The sequence below is a fragment of the Etheostoma cragini genome, chromosome 19 (genome assembly GCF_013103735.1).
Source record: "Etheostoma cragini isolate CJK2018 chromosome 19, CSU_Ecrag_1.0, whole genome shotgun sequence".
Lineage (NCBI taxonomy): Eukaryota > Metazoa > Chordata > Actinopteri > Perciformes > Percidae > Etheostoma > Etheostoma cragini.
Window position 1 is genome coordinate 5586445 of NC_048425.1, and position 21533 is coordinate 5607977.

Here is a 21533-nt window from a genome sequence, read left to right on the forward strand (position 1 = left end):
TAAAAGCCTCACATTTTCCATACCCTTGTGTGCTTGTGTCTGGTCCCCGTTATCTGGTCCAGGAAACCCAGCAGGCTCTAAACTCAGCACTAGCCAGTCTGACGTTAGACACTCTGGTTCTAGATGGACCGGGAGCTCAGCAGTACTTTCAAGCAGAGGGTAAAGTGGGCAAGGAGCTGGTCGAGACCTCCTTTCAGGTTATTGTCAGGGAACAGCAAGGTGTGCACTCCTCAAATGCAAAAATGAAACCAGGAGGCATCACCTGCTCCAGCAGCAGCAGCTTCACAGTCCAACCCATGCCCAGATTGAGCAGCAGCACTGTCGGAAGCATTGGGGTCAACAAGACAAGTCTGATGTCAGCCTTGGCAGTTTGGTGGATGAGCAGGTTCAACATTTACTATTCTACTCTATACAACATAATACAGCCGCAATGCAACCACCGGCATTGATATTTTATATTATTTCCACAGGTGCATGTGTGGGTGGTTCCCATGCTCAACAGACAGCTAACTTCTACTAAAATTGGTCAAAGCTTGTTGAAGAAAGCCGGGGACGCAGTCAAGTCAAAGTTTGACTTAATGGCAACGAATTGTACCCTCGTCCCTGGTGGTGTTCTGCAGGTTGATGCGCCTCCATCTTTGTGCTGCTCCAAGCTCTTCTTCATTGAGTGCTTGCAATGGGATGGAGTCAGAGGGCAGAGTGTGAAGGTAAAGTAAAATACTACAAAATACAACAGGTAAGGGCAAAAGACAAGCCAAAATTAAAGGTCAACTTACTGACATGACACCAATGTAGTGGGCTTTATACCAGCACAATCGAAATATTGATCTAGATGATTCTAATGGAGGATTTGAATGTATAACATTATCTTCAGGCGGAATCTTAACAGAAAATGCTATTGGTTGACTAAAACCTCAGTGGTTGGATCGACAAAGAATTAGTATGACATTCATGATGTTAAGGCGGGAGTATGCTTGAAACAAGCTAGTGTATCTGGTTCTCAGCATGGCACTTTTTTTTTTTCCAGAGACTTCAGGCAAAACTTTCTTCAACCATAATTTTGTTAAGCTCTACAAAACTCCAATTTATGTTATGTTAGCTTACTTTACACATTTAGGAAGCAATGTTAAATGAAGGAGTACCTTTTGAAAACACTTGAGAAAATGTCTACTGTTTTTCCAGGTGCTTGGTAATGGGCTGAAGAAGTGTTTGGACCTCTGTGTACAGCTGGGCTTGTGCTCAGTGGCCTTTCCAGTCATTGGACCTGGAATTGCTTTAAAATACCCGCTAAGAGAAGCCATTCAAGTGCTGACTGAGAACATTCGCCAGTTTGGATTATCTGCATCCTCTGGGTCTCTCTCCACCATCCACATCGTCATTAAACCAGACTACCCTGACTCTGAGGCGGTGACTATCAACACCTGAACAACTGCTTTTTAAGATGCGTGCATGCATGATTTATCCAATAACAAAGTGTTTAATGTTGACGTTCTTATTTACAGTGCTACCATGATGTCAACAGACACCTCAGCTCAAACATGAATCAGGGAGGCCAAGGTAAAGTGCTAAGACTAAATAGAGTTACTGTTATTACAAAAACGAAACGAAACGAAACGAAACAAAACAAAACACTTTTCCTGCTAAATATTTCCCACCATGGTGAGAAAACACATGCATTATGACTCTAGGATGGCTACTTGCTCCGAAGCTAATCGCTGTCACTTTCTCACTTCTCCCTCGCTCTAACACACACACACACACACACACACACACACACACACACACACACACACACACACACACACACACACACACACACACACACACACACACACACACACACACACACACACACACAAAAGCATAAACCTCAGGCCACTACCTAAGAGTGTATATAAACAAGCACATTTTTGCCCAGTTGTGGCCTGTTGAGGGGAAATAAATATAAAAAGTTCCAAAACATCTATGTTGTTATTTGTATTGATCCGCTAGACATAATATCTACATACACGGCATCTGATTGGAGGCTAGTCTCACTTTGTCTTATAGCAACATTAAAAGAGTTTAGATTTGTGTAGAGTTTCTGCTAATTGAACATGCACATGTATTTTATGTTCCGCTAAAGGGGTGTGGTCACATTTGAGCATTTAAAAATTACCTTGAAATTAACGCATTAGTTTCTTTCCAAAGTAACTCAATATTTTTAATTTGTAACTGATTATCTAATTTAGTTACTTTTTGGAAGAAGTAACTAGTAACTAATTACTTTTTACAAGTAACTTGCCCAACACTGTTCAAAACATTGTTTTAACTATTCATTAGCAATTTAGTATTTCAACATTGCCACTTCTCAGATTTAATATTAGACAAATATGAAATAAATTGTATTATTTCTCTTAGCAATCTTTAGGTCCCTCACTAGCGATCTTGATGACATCACAATGACATTGGGAAGCGGGGTTAAACTACAGCTGGTGTTTGGGGACATCACTAATGAGGTTACAGATGCTGTCGTGAACTCGACCGACTTTGTTAACTTTCAAAACGGTAAGTGAGAACTAATGGAGGTCTAAAAAAAAGCTGGTCACCAGCAGGTCAATGCTTTAATTTACGTGATGGATTGGTACAACATTCGGTACAGACACTTATGGTTCCCAGTTAATGTATTCTAATGACTTGGTGAGACTGTTTAGCGTGTTTAGATAATTAAAAAGTTATTTATTTAGAAGTGGGCTGGCTGCTAGTTAGCTAACACTAACTTCCGCACTCAATAAAGGCAGCGCATCTATGGTGGTGACAATGGTGTAATGATTCAGATGGACTCCCAAGACAAGACGGTGCTCACCCGACTGGCCAATAGCAATGTGGCCCCGCCCATGACATTATTTTCACATCGAGAAAAAAATCCTGAGACGAGAGCAAAAAAGAGCAAAGACTTAGGTTTTGAGAGTGAGATAACAAAAATATATGTATATATTTGAGAGTTTAAGAAAGTATTTGCGAGAGATTTTTTCAAAGAAATAATATTTTTTTTCTTCATAAAATGCTTTTTTTGCTATCAGTGTATAACTTTTTCTCTCAAAATTTTTTTTTCTCTCGGATAATTTATTTTCTTGCATGTAATAAAGAAACAAATCTAGCTCCAAACATATCAACCACTTACACTAGACAACCATCACTATCCATGGCCTATCATTTCAACGGTTGACAAGTAAACATACGTCACAACAGCTGGAACACACACTAACGAAGGCAAAATGCACGAACAATAATAGTAAGGTCCTTAACTGACTGCTAATAATCAGGTGAAATACATATGTACTCACCACACCCTCCAGCGTTAGCTAGTTCCCATGGAGACAGCAGAGTCTGGTAACATTGGCTGGGCCTCAGGTGTGTCTATAAGCTTTAAGCTGACATAAAGCACGAAAAACTCCGGTCGCATGGGGCCGACATGAGAGACGTCACGCAACGTCTAAGAGATACACAACTGCTTGAAAAGAATCCTGAGAAAGCATGCTGATACGGCCTAATAACACAAGTGCATCACGCGCGGTGTTGCTAGTAGTCTCGCATATCCTCCTCTGTTGTTAGTAGGCTAACCCAATTGTTTTCTTCTTATTAAGTGGCGCTTTCCCCATAGACAGTTTTGCCAGGTGAGGTTCAGCCGACACCGTCCCATTCTATCTTTCGGCAACACTGTCAACTTCCACCTTCACTCGTTCTAGCTTACCATACAGCAAGAAAACGTAGGCTACATGTTTAGTTTGGTTTAGCTAACTACCGTAGTTCATCTAAACTGGGATAGTACTGGCAAACCTGAGCCAACCGCGTGAGCTTTGTGCAACCAATCAGAAGACGGGTTCAACAACAGGGGGTCAGGGGTCAACATGGGTCAATTTAGCATTAAATTACTACAAATATGTTAATATGAATAATTTGGTTAGATTCCCTTTTATACAAACATTTTATTGAAATTGATTGAAAATTGTGCTTGCTTTGGTTGGCAATTATTTGAAACCCTTATGTTTACAATCGATTTGTAAATCTGATGCTGATTAGTGGATATATAATATGTTTTCATGCTGAAATTAGCATTTAGTTGAAAATACAGCCTCACAGAGCTGCTTACATGGCTGTAAGAGATCTGCAAAGTAACTAAAGCTATTACATAAATGTAGTTAATAGTGGTAGTAATACTTGCCTCCAAAATATATCAGAGTAGAAGTATAATGTAACAAACAATGTAAATACACAAGCAAAGCATTGTTTAAGTACTGTATTTCAGTCAGTTTAATTTGCATTTTAGTTTAGTTTCATTTGACCACTGATTATAAACATCATCTTTATTTTACAGATGGTGTGTGCAAAGACATCTTAACCCTAGCTGGACCAGAGGTGGAGGCTGAACTTAGAGCAGGTGAGAAAAGAGGACCAGCTTGACATTTCTCAAGCAACACACACATCAAGCTTCTCACTAATCTTGTCTGTGTTGTTTTGTGCGTAGCAAAAGTGAATCAAGCAGACGTCTTTGTGTCCCAGGCCGGATTGTTCCCCTGTGAAGCCATTTTCCATGTCTGTGGGTACAAGGATGCTGTCATCATCCAACAACTGATGTGTCGCATTGTGGAATATTGTGAATCGTACGATTTAAAGTCTGTCGCCATTCCTGCCCTTTGTGCTGGTGAGTCTTTTGGATTTTCGCAATGCCTGAATGCCAATTTTTGAACTCTACCAGTAATATTCTGCATTGTGTTTGTGTAGGAGCTGGTGGGTTGGACCCTGGTGTTGTGGCAAGCGCCATCCTCCAAGGGATCAAGGCAGCCACGTCGTCCACTCCTCTTTACTGCCTCACTGACATCCGCCTTGTCCTGATTAAGATCAATGTCTTCTTGGCTTTTAAAGATAAAGCAAAGCAACTGTTTTCCACTGCTATAATCAACAGAGGTGATTCACCATTTAAGAACAAGTTTAGAATTGTCTCTTTTATCAAAATTATCTTATTTTCTTGCAAATGGTCACTGATTGTTATTCGTTTTACCTACCTTGCAGTGCCAGTACCTCAGTTGCCTCATGTACTACTACAACAACAACAACAACAACAACAACAACAACAACAGCACCCTTCGTCTGTGAGTGCAGACCTAAGCCTCTACCGTATTAGCTCCGCAATTCAGCAGTCCGTCTTCCGGTTCTTGGGTCTCAACAAAAAAGATGTTGATGATGCCATGGCAAAGCTGAAGGCTCTGTATCAGGCTCAGTGCTCCACTCAAACCTTCAAAAAGGAAGAGCTGGAAGGCCTCACCCAGGACGACATGCAGATTCTGATGCAGCTGGTTGAGACCCATGGTCTGTACGTGCAGAACGGCCAGTCTCGCCCGGGCACCTTAACAGTGAGCGGGTTAAAAGATGGGGTCAACCAGGTGATGCAGCTGATTAACGCCCGTCTGCACGGTGCCCTCAGAAGAGAGGTGAGAGTCAGAGAGGAGGAGGATCTGTACAACCGTGTGTCTTGGTGCATCCTGGGACACAGTGGCAACTGGGAGAGACTCCCCAAAACAGCTAATCACAACCTGGAGAATAATGATGTAGCAGGAGGGATAGTGGACGCACAAGGCATCCATTGGAGTGTAAATCTGCAGAGGATGGAGGCCACGGGACCATTCCCCGGGCACACAACGAAGCTGAAACGACTTGAGAATCCTTCAGGTGAGAAGATAGTTTTGAGACGTTATAAAATTCTAAGGACATCTAAGGAATATAACTTACTTAATTTTTCTTTCTAAATACAACTCTGCTACTCTGTTTACAGCAATGGTAAAATCAAAATGCATAACAGCAGTTGGAATGGTGTAAATTTAGTTTTAGAAAAAAACACATTTACATTTACATTTTATTGTCCTACAACTTTTTTAGACTTCACGTTTCCTCTGTACTGGGACAACATGGGTGCCGATGAATCTTTGAAGGTGGTTGCACTGCAGCCGTCGTCTGCAGAATACCAGAGAGTGAAGCAGGACTTCAAACGAACTGTCCACAAGACTGTTTTGAAGGTGGGCCTCTTTCACTGAAGATAAGCCTACATTTTAATGTCTGTAGACATGGAGTGCACCTTTCATTTTGGCACCCTGTGGGATAGAACTATATCATCTTAATAGCTTTCATCTATATGAATATTACTTTTTTGTTATATTGCATCTCTTATATTTGACATTGTTAAATTTCACTGAAATTGTTGTTTGTACGATTTCATGTGGCAAATAAAATTGATTGATTGATATATTTATGTAGTCCTAGCGTAATTGCATAATATCTGCATTGCACTTGAAAAGAGTTTAGATTAGTCTAAATTTGGCAGCTCATTATTTTGTTGTTTCTTTTTTTTCTTGAAAGATCGAGCGCTTGCAGAATGTCCATCTGCGACGTGCCTATGAAGGACAGAAGAAGCACCTTTCTGATAAAAACAATCAGCTGGGAGGAGCAGGTGAAAAGCTTCTGTATCACGGAACGACCCATGACAACTGTGACTCTATCAAGAAAACCGGGTTCAACAGGCGCTTTTCTGGGCAGAATGGTAAAGATATAGTATTCAGTGCTTCAGCAGTATATGATCTGGTCCAAAGTAATGCCACATTTGAAGGCAGAACCTGTTAAGGGGAGTTGAGAGGGGAAAATGTTTGTTGACAGAGGGACTAACTGTTGGTTATTAGTAATTCCTAGTTGGTGTTAAAGAGTGGGATTTTGCCAACGTTGAGGACTCATCATAAGAGACCATGAATGACACCTTGGTTTTTACAGTCTACAGATGACTTTTACACATGTAGGTACTTTACAGACTGATTCTATAACACCAAAACGACTTTCAGCTAGGGCAATAAAAGATGACAATATTTTATTAGGAAGTTTTACAGACTTTTCTTTTGGTGTACGGTTGAGATTACAGAGTGTTATGGTTGCATTGATCTAGAATGATGACCTCAGTATCTCTAAAATCCTAACTAGAGCCTTGATTGAAAGCAACTGTACTTTCTGTGAAAAACTTCTCCTCTGAGACTGTAATTCAGACACTGTCCCAGAAAAATAAATGAATGAATCATTTTTCCTAAGGCTTAAAATAACTTGTTTACACTTTCCTGACAAGAAAGCTCTTTAGTTTTACAGTACAGAAGTCTCTGACTTTTACACCAGTACCCAGCAGTACCAAGTAATTTCAGTTGCCCAAACTTTTAACTATAGTGGTTATATGTGGTTAAGCAATGGGAGGACTTGTTGTAAATTCCATATTTCCTCCTATTCTCAGCAACCTCATACGGTCACGGAACCTACTTCGCGGTGAACGCCAGGTACTCAGCCAACCCCACGTACTCCAAGCCAGCTGCTGATAATTCCGCGTTAATGTTCGTGGCCAGAGTCCTGACAGGAATCTACACTCAGGGCGAAAGCAACATGATGGTCCCTCCTCCTCGCAGTGCCCAGCAGCCCCATGACCGCTTCGACAGTGTGGTGGACAAAATAGACAACCCCAACATGTATATTGTGTTTCATGATAACCAGGCGTACCCAGACTATCTTATCACCTTTAAGTGACTATGAGGGACAAATTATGAATTTTCCACAGTGAGAATTTGTCAGTGTAGAAATCTACAGAAAGTTTTCAGAATAAAGTAAATGATAAGCTTTAGATTCTTAGTTTAATTTTTGGGTATGTTTGAGTATGTTTGAGAGTAGGCTAAGTGAATACAATTTTAACATAAATATACTGTGTATGTACATCTTTTAAATTTGATGTAGTACATTGAAGTGAAAGATCTCAGAATTGTTCCCAGTATATGTCAAACGTAACTGCCTAGGTAGGCACATGGCTTGTTCTCCAGGAATGAAGGTGTTTAACTGTTACGCTTTAGCTTTATTAGATGACAAGATGTACTGTTTACTGCTTTTGAAACGGTTTTGAAATCATAGCTTAACTGCCAATCCTCTAAGCATTAATAAAATCTGTCAAATCATTCATGGTGTCTATGAACTTTTAGACTTTTTGTTGCTCAAGAAGAAAGGATGGCACTATGACAACTGGTTATAATTACAATAACACGTTATTTATTGTCACAAAATTCTTTTATTTGGTTAATATTTGCATTTGTTGTTGTACAAAGAAAACATTGTAAGAAACTGACTTTATGGATTAAAGTAAAGAGGTGGAAAAAGCTCTTTATGGCACTCAATGAAAAACATTGATACTCCGGATTAATAGTTGCATAGTTGGAATACATTTTGAATATTAAGTTGGCGCTGCATTAATCAATATTTAGTTTATTAAATGAAAAATTGCATGGAATAGGTTGCTAATCTTTCTTAACCACAAAGAATTCTGAATGGCAAAAAATTGACCATTGCAGCTTTAAAGGGAGAAATTTTGGAGACAGATATGTTCATTCTGTGCTTAAATTAATTAACCTTTGGAATTTTGAGAAATAAACTTTAGTTGCAAAAATAGATTTCTCACCCAAACCTTTTTCATTTTTGTTGTCTATTTTAGTTGCCCTCTAAAGCTTTGATGCGTAACTTTTTGATATTAATTAACGTCCGTTACATTCACGCCATTGCCAAATGATTTGCTCCAAAGCTAATTAAGACTACCAGCTCCACACAACTCTCTCTGGATTTCTCAGTATGGCTGTGTTCAGAAGATTGTGTCGTCCGGTGACTTTCCCGTGCAGAAACTCGAGTGAAAATAACTACCTCTTCTGAAGAATCCATCATGTTTATTTAATCCTCTGTGTCGTTTTGGGCTACAGGCAACTGCATCGAGGACGGGGGGGGGGGGGGGGGGGGGGGGGGGGGGGGGGGGGGGGGGGGGATGTGTGTGTGTGTGTGTCATCACGGAAGGCTTGTATCATGTTGATTCGCAGACAGTGTTGTTGTCATTACTTAGAATTCCTCATGGAGGAGACAGAAACTACGCACTGTAGCTTTAACTGTCAAATTATTTGATAATGGACCCAAATGTCTAGATTAGCATCTTTTTTTTAAACAAATTGCAATTTTAAAAATGAACTATTTTTTTTTATTCCAAAGAGATCTCTCTTTTTGTATGACTAAAAATAAATGTAAAGTAAATGCTGAAGCTACACCTGTTACGCTGTGGTAAACCTGCAGAGAAATAACTATGCTTTAGGCTTATACTGTGTAAATAAGTGAATGCTGTCTGGCGTCAGTGATCCTACAGTGATCCTCAGGGCTCGATGGTGACGGACGCCTGGCCGGAGACCTGCCTGACAGCAGAACAATCCAGAGAAGCAATCACCCTGCTTTTGCCAGCCCTCTGAGGGGTGAAAAACTCGGTCCAGGTCAGGGAGGAGCTTCCTGGGATCAGACTGAAATCAGCATGATGAGAGTTTTTTTGTTACATAGAAAGGGAATTTCAGCTGCATACAACATAAACATTTCCTTCTAACAGGAATTTATAAAACTTTGTGCATAAATTGACGCAATGATTGCCATGATAAAAAATGAAGTGAAGTGAAAACTCAAGTGATTTTCACCTCAGCTTAAGGTTTGTGTGGTTATTCAAATAATAAATCCCACCTTTAGTTAGAAAAATCATTTCCAACTTCAACCAAGAACATCTAAACATCTCACTGAAATCTTAACATATTAGACAGACCTGTAATATTTGGATTTGGGCGGCATGAGTCCGGGTCCTTCCATGCGAATGTAGACACCCTTCAGGCTGAAGGTGAAAGGGTTTGTAAACTCCACAGTTGCCGTCATCTCTTCATTAACTTTGCCGCCATCAGACACCTGAAGTACACAAAGGACACATGAAAAAACAAATCAAGCAAGTTCTTGAATGTATTAATGCAATTAGATTGTAAAGTAAGTGTACGTGTCCCAAAAAGCTGATGGCAACAAATAAGATTTGCTACACATCTAGCCAGAATATGAGCGTATTTTCAGACCGTGACGATGAGTTTGGGATTGTGCAGGGTGACGACTTTCATGGCGGTGACGATCTTGCCGGTCTCCTTGACCTTCCCAGTAGCAATGAAGTGAAGGTTGGCCTGTTCCACCAGATGCTTCATGTAGTTCTTAGACTCAACCATCACAGACTCCGTCACACCTAGAGAACACAGAAACACTGCTCTCTCTACATTGACCTTTTTTTTAGATTATTACATTCTTTTAATGGGATGTGTTTTCCAAGATTCTCTAATTTCCTGAGGAAAAGGACTAAATATGTTTGGGGGCTTTCTTGTGTTTAGAAAGAGTTTTATTGATGTCTAATTGATTTCTAACAGTGCTTACATATTCCTTAACATGTAGACAATGCCTGTTGTTGCTGAATAAACAGTGAAAAAGTCATATAAATACTTCTGAGTCTATTTTTATGGGTGATAAATAAATAATTGCCGCTCTCACTTTTGTTGGGACCAATGGTCACTGTGGGATTCCGGAACAGGAACTCGTAGCTGGTGACTCCGGTGTAATACACCACGCTCCCGCTGATGTAGGCGTCCACGGTGCGGCGCTGGGTGCTGCGGTTTATGAACTCCAGGCTCAGCTCGAAAGTTTCGCCCATGCCGATCTCCAGGGTGGGCAAGACCAGGTCAACATCCGCCACAGGAGGGTTGGATTTCTCTCGCTGACAGCCGTATTCTTCTGCTTTCTCCAGGACGGTCCGCTCCTCTGTACTGCCTAGATTGGATGATTTTAATATACCAGTTTGCACAATTATATATTTTGTGATAATGATAATATCAATGTTTTTGTTAACAGGCTTTGCCTTCCTGGTTATCTGTGTAAAGATAGCCTATTTGCAGATATCCAGTCCTTCAGTAACAAAACTTAAGCTCAAAGCAGCAAATCCTTGTTGCCAAATTAATGCCAATATTGTCAAGCACCAGAATTGGCCCAGGTATTGAGGTCCTTCAGTGCCAAGTCACACCAAAATCAAGCCATAATGAAGCCAAATGGAACTGATAAAGACAAAGTCCACACCCCAAAAGACCTTGCCAATTCCGGCAGCCACGTAGCAGCAAATGGCTGGTCCTCTGCTGCCAGAACACAGCCGACTGTGCCAACACCTAGTCACAATCATCATTAATTAGCTTGGTACCTGTCAATTCTCCACAGTAAGAAAAACAAAGTGACTTACATTGATGCAGAGACTGCTTGAGGTTGCAGTTTTCATTATGAAGCTGTGTCCAGGATAACTGTATTCATGTTGGTGCCTCCTTCAGCATTTTAATTGTGATGGCTGATTGATTTAAGAGGACTTTTCTTAAACGTACAGTTACATAATTATTTATAGAAAATTTGTATAAATAACTTGCTCTAATCATCTCAATCAAAAGCTGAGGCTGCAGCAGAGAAAATGGTTCTGCTTGCTTTTAAAACACTGTAAATTGGGTCCACACCAGTTTAAGGATAGCCAGACAGATTCTTTTAAGAGGATGGAGGAATGAAAGGGTGACATCAATCCAAGAGTGGGCTTGTGAGATGGCTAGGGGGGCTCTTGAAAAGCTGTCATACAAATGGTTTTCCAGATTGGCTGGCTACACTAGGAAATGGGCAAGGTACCTACCTGAGCTCTCTGGAGTGCCCCTAAGAAGCTTTGTGCTGGGGAGAGACGTGTTTATTGTCTTTTTGTTATTATTTAGGTGTATGGTCTTGAATATTGTAGTTACTTTTTCATCTTTTCTTGATTTTTATCTGGGTGGGTGGTGATGACAGGGGGTGAACATGTGTGTTGTGCTATAAACAAATAAATAACTGTTAATCACAACAACAACAAAAACACTGCGATGTGTGTCAAACGTAGTCTCTGACCTTCAGGGAACTTGTATTGGTCGCTGATGTCGCGGCGGGTCACGTCTCCTGGAGTTTTGGTCACAACCATGCGGCCAACATGAGTCCGGTTCACTTTGACAGGCTCCATGGTCCCATCTTTACTCCGGGAATAAAACACCACATCACTGTTGACCTGTCGGGAGAAAGACAGAGATGCTCCAAAAAACTTTGATCTTAGCAATAACAGACACAAACATTATCTTTTTTTTTTTACAGAAAATAACACCAAACATAATGTTGTTTACAACTCACCTCAGCAAACACAAAGGCAGCATCAAATGGATAGCATATCTGCCCATGTTTTATGGCCTTAACTGATGCAGGACCACATCTGTACATGCCTTTATGGATAATGGAGGAAGAGATTGTTATTTTGTGATTTCTCTTTGAATAATTAGATTAGCAATTATTAGAACGCTTCACAACCCATAACCTATTATTATGAAGCCAGCAATTATTTCATATAATTATTAGTATTATTATTATTGTTATTATTTACCATCGCTGGTCTCCTGTGGTGTTGCATCCACAACCTGCCAGCCTCCAAAGCCAGGCGGGAGGTCTGGTCTGGACATGTAGCACTCATTCCAACAGTGATAGTTCCTGATGAACGTGATTTAAAATATCATTAGAGACAGTTTAACAAAAGTTCAGTTTTGTTTTTATCGTAACCTGTGTGTTAGTGATAGAGGCCTTAAAGGTTCTGTTCTCATAAATCAGAAAAGCAATATAGCAACAGACAAATATTTGCTAGATAAAGATATAGAGGAGTAACGGCGTCCCGAGCAGAGAATGAAGCCACACTCGCTCTGTGTGCGTTGTAATCTGAGGTTCTCGGTTTTATTCTCTGTTTCTCTGTTTGTTCAGATTGTACGTGGCCCTAAAAAGATGTAGGTATCACAAATTGGGGAATTAAAATCAAAAAGGGCCCTCTAAGGAAGCCTGAATGTATTCAGCTATTTGATTAAGTATGATATAAGGTTTTGGTCTAAAGAAGGCACCTTATAAAAGACGGGGGGTGTTCAGAATGGGTTCTTCCTCTTTGGAGCATGAAAGTAATCCAGAAAACGTCCTAGATGTTTTTAATTCCATGTAAACAAGTGAAAACTTTCTCTCTGATATGGGAAGCGACATAGAAGATGTGTTACCAGATAGAGTCTTTGGTGCGAGCGCGGTCGATCCTGCCGTTCTCATCCAGAATGATGTCGGTCTTCAGGTTTCCATCGTTGTCGTGAGCGGAGTAGAAGTTGGTGACAACTCGCGATGGGATGCCCAGACAGCGCAGGACTGGAGGCAAATCATACAGTGAGGTCACACACCAGTGACATAAGGGAGGGGTTTGGAAAGCAAAAAACGTTTGCGTTTTTTTTAATGCTGCTATTTGGATCCAATATATATCTCACAGGTGTTAAAGACAGCAGCGTAGACCCAGCACTGAGCGTAGCAGACAGGCATCTTGCTGTTGGCGTAGCTAAGCAGGATGTCTGTGCTGCCAGTCCAAGAAGTAGGCGCCACTCCGTAGGTGTAGTCGCCGCTCCAGTTCCCCACCAGCACGCCGTCGTCATCACGAGAGTTCAGCTAAGCCAAAATCAGATTTTAGACATTTTTGGAAAGATCCAGTTGACAGCCATATATATATATATATATATATATATATATATATATATATATATATACACACACACACACACACACACACACACACACACACACACACACATACACACACACACAAAAAATTCCTAATTTACCATAATTTTATTTCTTCTAATTTCTGTTTATCTATTTTTAAAATCACAACATTAGTTTGCATTATGGCTGCATGTTTAATATTTTATAATTGTATTTAGTTATATATATATATATATATATATATACACTGTATATATATACTATGTACAGTATGCATGTTGCACACTTCTTCTCGTTCTACACTTGTATATACATGTACATTCTCTTCATCCCTCTAAGTATGTATTTCAGTCTGGCTTTATTTTCTTTGCCTTCCTACATGATATCTTATTTTTACTCTTATTTATTATTTCTAGTATATTTCTTGTATTTTCTGTATGTGTATAAGTGAGCATTGTGTATGTCCTTGGTACTTGCTGCTTATAACAGAGTCATTTTCCAATTTGGGATTAATAAAGTCCATCTATATATGAAATAAATATTTATTATCATTAATCTATTTATACAGTACTATGACTATTTCAACATACTATACGCACTTTTTTTAAGAATACAGCTTGTGATATTTCAGGCTGGTGTCACAATTTAAGTGCAATTTTATGAAAAGAAAATAATAACTCCATTCACTGTATCAGTGATATCATACATTTTACTGCACAATAATGTTAGAGTTTCACTACATATCTTATGTATCTGTAAACCAGTTTGATGTGTTCTAGAAGATGTCATACTTTCTCACCATAGCAGAGGCCTTTCTGGTCACCCTGATGGGGTCTCCTCTGTTGATGATGGGCATTTCAGACCGGTCCATGATGTACAGACAGGCATCCAGGACTCCATAGTTAAACTAGGTGGCAAAAATCACAAGTCAAAAAAATATTTAGGAAAATCATTCCTGAAGTCCTTGACTGTTTTTTTCCTCTACCTGTCCATAGTTCCAATTTCTCTCAGCCACGTCGTCGTAGGCGCCGTGGTAGATGATCCCCATCTCAGTCATCACACACTCTTGCCTCTCTTCCTCATCATCCAGAAACACAGCATCAGCTGAGGAAAGCCACAGCAGGTCATGTGGACGTTTAATGACAAAAGTAAGAAATATGCCAATAAAAAGGCAAAAAAAGAAAGAAAATTGTGATCAAAAAGCCGAAACCAACCTGACACCCAGGGATTGAAGAGGATGTAGAGGTCTCGGCTGTTGTCCCGTCTGGTCCTGCGGATGCCGAAGGGCGTCACCACAGCTACGTACATGTGGTACTTCCCCACAACACAATCTGCCGCAGGAGTTATGCCCATGGTGACTGTGTTGTCGCCGGTGTCTGTGATGCGGCCTTCCCAGGGGCTCGGACGCTCCTTGGCAGTGAAGACAGGAATATAGGTGCCTTTGCTGAACTGCGGGCTGGAGCCTGGGCGAATGGGGAGTAGCAGCACATTTATGCAAATGACAAGGGATCACAATCAAAAGAGTTTCAAACTGCAGGATGGAAAATATCCCGTTTTACGAGCGGCTCACCGATGACAAACTCCACAGCAAACTTGTCTGCAGCAGGATTGTAGGGACGGTTGAAGGTGATCTCGACCTGGAACTCTTGTCCTCGACGGACAATTAGATAGTCTGAGTTGAACAACTCGGTGTGGTGTTGCTTCTTGTTCAGCTCTTCGGGTCTCTTCATCATGTCCACTTCCCAGATATCAAGATACTCTGAATGGACAGACAGAGAAAAAGAAAGAGAGAGAAGGAGAGAGGGCGTGATGTCTCAAAACCTATAGATGGATTTCAATAACATTTGATGGACAGGCAGCAGCTGAGCCACAAAACAAACAATGGTCATCTGACATTGTAGTTGTGCACATAGTGCTACAGTACTTGTTTTTGTTAATTCAGTTCAGTAAATAAAATGCTTTTAGTAAAATTAAGCAGAGTAGATTCAAATGGTTCAGTGAAATGGTTCAGGGAAACAAAGTCCCTCTACATAAGCAAAAAACTAATAAAATGGTTTAAAGCTATAGTGCGTTGTTTCTGTCGCCCTCATGAGGAATTTTAAGTAATGACATAAGACATAACACTGTCGGTGCATCCGCATCATACAAGCCTTCCGTGATTGCGCACTACACCCTTGCTAGTAGCCAAGGAGGATTAAAAAACGTAATGGACTCTTCAGAAGAACTAATTATCTTCACTCAAGCTTCCAGGCGAGAAATTCACCGAATGACACAATCTTCTGAACACAGCCATACTGAGAAATACAGAGAGAGTTGTGTGGCGCTGATAATCTTAATTAGCTTTGTAGCAACTCATTTGGCAATGGCTTTAATGTAACGGATGTTCATTCATATTATATTAATATCATATTAGCATTAAAGCTTTAAACTGTTTTTTTCAATTATGTCTACTGCAAATTTTGTTTATTGGTGCCTATTTTTTGTGTATTTTTGTAATCAATACAGTCAAAAAATTCTTTTACATAAGATTCTTTTTTGTTGAAAGTTTAGGCAAAAACAAACCCTAACCCTGACGTTACAACCACTCTTTGTGGCTGTACTCGAATGTACTCAATGCACACATTAATTCCAATGACATATGGATATATCTAATTCTGCAGCTCTTTGACAATAACATAGGGTGGAATGTAGTGATAAGCTGCAGGAAGCGAGCAGAATATATCCCGTTTGGACGTCATTCATGTGTCAATTATGTCCGAAAACCACTGAAAACTGTGTCACTGTCGAGAAAAAGACGTCTTCTCAAACCAAAAGTGACATGTCTTCTGCCCTTCAAGTCTTTTTTTTTTTTTAAGAAACAAGTAACTTCTGTATGAATAATAGATTATTGTTTGGACTTGGATTAATCTTGAAATTAATCAAATTTACAAATTTAAGTTAATGAGTCCACTAAATTCCCTTCTGACGTTTTACAGTGTACTCCCTCACCAGTCATTGGTGGAAATCCTCTTGGGCCCGGTAAACCGAAGGGCTCAAACTCAGGTACGTCTATAGAGTCCGAGTTGGAGCTGGAGATGGAAACTGCGGTACGGCCGCGGTTTGTCACCTTCGGTGGGGGTCCCGTGGGAGCAGGGGGAGCAGGAGATGGAGTTGGGGTGGCACCTTGACCAGACATGGTGATGATGGTTTAGGCTGGATGCTGCGTAGCGCGACTGGAAGAGGAGAGAGGATGGAAAACACACATTTTTTTAGTCTTTCTTACTTTTTTGAATATTTTAAATGACAGATGTTTTGTCCAGTAAACTCTGGTGCATTTGTAGCAGTGTGCCCGTTTAGTCGTTAGTTTCTACGTAGTTTTTCGAGTCTGAATTCCTATCATGCTCCTTTCATTCCTGCATTAAACTCATCTGCTTCACATCTGCTTCAAAAAACTGGAACCGTGTGTGTGTGTGTGTGTGTGTGTGTGTGTGTTAAAGTTTGTGACCAATGAAACAACAATGTGCAACACTTTTATATCACACATGGTTTCCATGTAGGTTTGTGGGTTGGGTGGAGGGTATTTTACAGTCACTCCCCTTTCTGTAAGAGGCTGATAAAAAGAGACACTGAGTGTTTGGTAACTTATTTTTACTTCACAAATATTGTGTTTTTGTGGTTACAGAGAGATAAATATTAATCATGTCTATTAAGAGACAAATGTATGTAGAATTGGTCAATAACTGAATCATGGAGGTAAACCACAGTTAGTCTTACTGTGGTCTTCTGTGTGAAATCATGTTATCATGAATGTTATGAAAAAATTACAACTAGCCGGCTGTTTTTATTCAAGTCTCTTTAAGATAATAAACTGAATATTTCTTGAAAATGTTCTATTTTCTGACATTTTATAGACAAATCAATTAATTTATTAGGTGAGACAAAAACCCGTTATTGATGGACAACAAAAATAATTGTTAAGTGCAGCCCTAGAAGAACTAATGTAAGGATTTATTAAAAGAAAAGAAATAGTATGGTAGTAGGAGTATGGTGGTGGACTAATAGTACTTCTACAACCCAAGTAAAAGTAGAACTAGTGAAGGAAGACTTTGTTAAAGTCCCATTAACAAGTCAATTCTATCTGTGGTAAATCAAAGACATTTAAAATACTAGTTTATAAATGTGAAAACAGTGAACCAAAACTGAGTGCTTTAGCAAGTATTAACTTGGGAGTGAACAGATCAAACCGATGTAAACAAAGACCCTCAGTGTACTCAGAATGACAGAACTAAACTGACATCAACCCCTCAACCCACATTGGGTCTATACCTACGACACGGAGCAGGAAGGCACAAAATTACTGCCATGATAATTAGTGGGTAGCAAGGCTTATTTACCCATTAAATACACAACAGCTGTTTTCATAAGGTGCTAGCAGGGGGAACACAGTACGACAGGTTTTTGGAATACAAACAAACACCTGCACGAGAATGAGGCACACTGTTGCATAATGTGGGCGCGTATGTGCTAGTCAAGGAGACAAGTTTTGGACGGAGTTTGGCTGAATGAGTCATCATTCAACACAGTGAAAGCTCTGTTTTTACCTTAACCACCAGTGGAACAAATACACATGCTTACCTTCTGTAGACTGGCACAGGGACAAGTGGAAAGACAGACAGACAGGCAGGCAGGAAGGGAGGCAGACAGACAATATTTCTATTTTATTCCACTTTTTTAGTTTAAGCCACCACATTTCAGAAGGTAATATTGCACTATTTACTCCACTACATTACATTTCACAGCTTTAGATACCTATTACTTTTCAGATTTAGTTTTAAAATAAAAATGATAAGCCTATACTAGTAAGGATTAAATGAGGTTTTCCAACCTTTTTAGCTCTTACAATAAAAACAGCCTGTAGTTTGGGGCTCCTTGTCATGCTTCTGTTGTCTTTTAGGTGTTAGCAGTGATTTTCACTCTAAACTCATCAGATGGTTTCATTTTGGGGCTCAAAGAAATAAAAACTACTAAATATTTCACGCAAAAACAAAGAATAGGGAAAAGTCCAAAATATGAATACAAATTTGTGAGATAAAAATTTTTAACGCGGTACTTTTACCTGGAAATATTTTACATTGTTGTATTGCTACATTTACTTAAGTAAAGGAAAGCAACTACTTTATCCACAGCACATCACAAGGTCCTATAAAAGGTCAGAAGTTTAATAATATGGAAATGATTGATTGATTTCAAATTAACATCCAAGTCTGACAAAACCGACGAGATTCATACTAAACCAAAAAAGTGGAAGAATAATGTAAGTACATTAACCTTACCAAACAGACTGATCTACTTCAAGTGCTACACAGACGATATGAGATTTATTTGTTTAAGATCAGCAACAGTTCTGCATAAAAACTTTAAAAAGTATAAGAACTCATGAGTCAAAGTATGAGTGGAATAAGGAAATATGGAAATATAACACAACTTTGGCAAATGCTGACACAGCAGAACCCTCCACATATTAATTAGCAGAACTGAGCCCTTTTGTGCTTCTGGGAGGTTTTGTGCTCAACATAAGACCATACTTTCCTTAGCAAAATTATTAGGTGAAATGGACCAAGTTTTGTATGTATAATATACCTTGTTAGAGACAAATAAACATGCATGCAAAATCTCAAAAAATGTAGCAACCACAGTTTTTTGTTCTATTGTTACTACTACGGTAACTACTGTATAATATTCAAGTAATAACCCCTGGATTTTTAAGTCCACTGTTTTTGTTAATACTACTAATATTTAGGTAGAGACCCCTGCATTTTTAGGGTGTAAAGCAGCCATCATCAAACTTTAGATAAGAAATAAGTGGATTGATAATTAAATAATTCTACTTATGTACAATAGGCTTTGTTTGAGTTATTCAGAGCTGCTTTGTTTCATCAAAACAGTTTCTAAGATTGCACAACAACCAATGGCGTTTTAAATGATAATCAGATGTCATTTGTCATCATGCATTTACATCTTCACATCTGGAAAGTATAAACAAAACAAAGTTACCAAGCTGCTGGGGAGTTTTGATGCAATTAAATTGTTGCTCCAAAGCCGAACACTAAACTATGAATGCAACCTTAGTAAACATAAAGTAAGATTAACTTAGGTGGACGCACCCTCAGATGAAGTTGGAGAGAGAAGCTGCTGTTGGTTGGAGTCGGTCTGCTGCGGCTGCTGCTCCGTCTTGGGAGACTTCTGCTTCTGCTTATATACCCTACAGGAGAGAGGAAGAGCCACACATGAGAGTGAGTCAGTGATTGAGAGTGTGAGAGTGTGTGTGTGTTTGGGTTTTCAGGGAAACAGTGTAATCGTGGGTGTAACTGTTCAGCCTAACTTACAAGCAGGATGTGGAATCTACCATCTCTGTACAACCCACAGCTGGACGCAGCTCACAAAGATAAAGTCACTGATGTTTGAGCGCTGCAGCTGTCAGTTTAATATACATGCAGGTTTTGTGTGTGATAACTATTTTTGTAAATAGTTCATGTTTTCCAGAGAATGAATTGCAATGACTTATTGATGTAAGTGGGTTAGCTATGCCTTTCATTGAAGGTTGAGAAGCTGAACAAAGCAAATTGTTGTTATTTTGTAGAAGGTTATGTATTCCTTTAGTGCTAATAATACATGTTTATCTTACACCAAGTTGTAACAATGTTTGTTCAGAGGATATGCTCTGACTGATATAGGCCTACACTCATCTATTTTGATATTGTTTATCTTGCTCATTTTATGGTGGATAGGAATATTATTTTAATTCTGTCTCTCTGGTTTCCTGGCCTTCAGTCACGGGTGTGGTCTGTGTGCTGGGAGTCTCTTTTAATGGTTTGTGGTGGCATATTTACGAGTGTGATGCTTTAATATCAGGTGTTGGTTTGGGTTGGTTTTATATTTAAACAGGTAGGACACTTTCATTGCTCAACCAATGGTACTTCCTCTTTTGCTCTGGGTTTAGAATCTTTTCTAAATAAAGAGGGCATGAGTTTGGAAGTAAAGCCACACCGACTGTTGTGGCCTCTTTAATGAGGCTCTTGTGTGTCATTCCAGTTGGTAGTTCCTGTAAGGCTACTTATAATGGTTTTACTAATAAGTGTGTGTTTACTGAACTCATGCCTGACTTGTGACGAGTAACCTGAATAGACCCGAGTTCACTGTTCTGATTCAGGATGCTGACAAAGCCTAGAATATCACATCTATCTATCTATCTATCTGTCTATCTATCCATCCATTATATCTGGAATATCAGAATAGCTGTAGTTTTTTGTTTGTTTTTGGTTTTCTGTCTTTGTTTAGTGTTACACAATTTGAGTGCCTTTTTAATATGTGTTTGACATGTATGTTATGGTTCTAATAGTTGATAATAGTTCTGTGATAAAATATAGTTGTATATAATGTTTTATGTTATGTTTACTTTATTGGGCAATAAAGACAGATTTTTGTTAATAAAGAAAGTGTTTCTGAACATCAATGATATTCAAAAATGTGATAACTGAAACATAAACAACACACCTTGCAGTGGGTATAAAAATTTGAATTGCAAATAGAAGTAAAATGTACTACACAGATAAGAGCATCTGCATCTGCACCACCACCAAAGTGAACATTAAAGAACTATAAAATATATACATGCATATGACACTGTCAAAACCCACGCAGTCGACCGACACACTTTCAGCCGGCATCTCTGAAGTTTCTTATCAATATTGTATGGTGACGTAACCAAGTGGTGTCTCATTTCATAGGAGTATGTTTTCACCCCTAGCCCGTTTCAAGGGCCAAGGGCTAGGGGAAAGACGAAGAGGTAGGATTAAGACAAAGAAATGAGATAAAGCCAGCTGGCCTGTGGCAACCGTAACTGGCCCAAGTTTGCACCCTAACTTACATTCACCAACTGCATTGTTTCCATATTTAGCCAAGTTTTCATCCAAATTTTCCATATTTAGCCAAGTTTTCATCCAAATTTAGTGCAATAAATTTCCTTAACTCTCCAGTTGAAAAGAAGCTGGAGTGACGTTTAAGGGCAATGC

The 21533-nt window shown here is 39.5% G+C and overlaps 2 protein-coding genes across 4 annotated transcripts; one reads left to right on the forward strand and one right to left on the reverse strand.

Annotated features, from left to right (window-relative positions):
* Positions 1 to 137: 137 nt before the first annotated feature.
* On the forward strand, positions 138 to 8008 carry LOC117934708 (protein mono-ADP-ribosyltransferase PARP14). The gene is made up of 12 exons (XM_034856586.1): positions 138 to 385; positions 471 to 707; positions 1183 to 1407; positions 1503 to 1557; positions 2401 to 2547; positions 4358 to 4420; positions 4508 to 4684; positions 4765 to 4947; positions 5053 to 5709; positions 5917 to 6053; positions 6394 to 6574; positions 7301 to 8008. Exons 2-12 carry the CDS (start codon positions 492 to 494, stop codon positions 7585 to 7587), a joined length of 2328 nt encoding a protein of 775 aa, XP_034712477.1. The 5' UTR covers positions 138 to 385; positions 471 to 491; the 3' UTR covers positions 7588 to 8008.
* Positions 8009 to 9187: 1179 nt separating this feature from the next.
* Positions 9188 to 19705, reverse strand: f13a1b (coagulation factor XIII, A1 polypeptide b). 3 transcript variants are annotated; one of them, XM_034901423.1, is made up of 16 exons: positions 19627 to 19696; positions 18097 to 18106; positions 16471 to 16694; positions 15053 to 15241; positions 14697 to 14945; positions 14468 to 14586; positions 14282 to 14389; positions 13254 to 13428; positions 12999 to 13137; positions 12350 to 12453; positions 12103 to 12191; positions 11830 to 11983; positions 10420 to 10695; positions 9960 to 10120; positions 9665 to 9801; positions 9188 to 9374 (listed from the first exon to the last, which is right to left on the reverse strand). In XM_034901423.1, the coding sequence occupies exons 3-16, from the start codon at positions 16655 to 16657 to the stop codon at positions 9233 to 9235; spliced, it is 2229 nt and encodes a 742-aa protein (XP_034757314.1). In that variant the 5' UTR covers positions 16658 to 16694; positions 18097 to 18106; positions 19627 to 19696; the 3' UTR covers positions 9188 to 9232. The 3 variants fall into 3 exon arrangements, with proteins under 3 accessions (XP_034757314.1, XP_034757313.1, XP_034757315.1); XM_034901422.1 differs by lacking the exon at positions 18097 to 18106 and having other exon boundaries at positions 19627 to 19705; XM_034901424.1 differs by lacking the exons at positions 18097 to 18106; positions 19627 to 19696 and adding an exon at positions 16822 to 16951 and having other exon boundaries at positions 16471 to 16697.
* Between the last annotated feature and the right edge of the window lie 1828 nt (positions 19706 to 21533).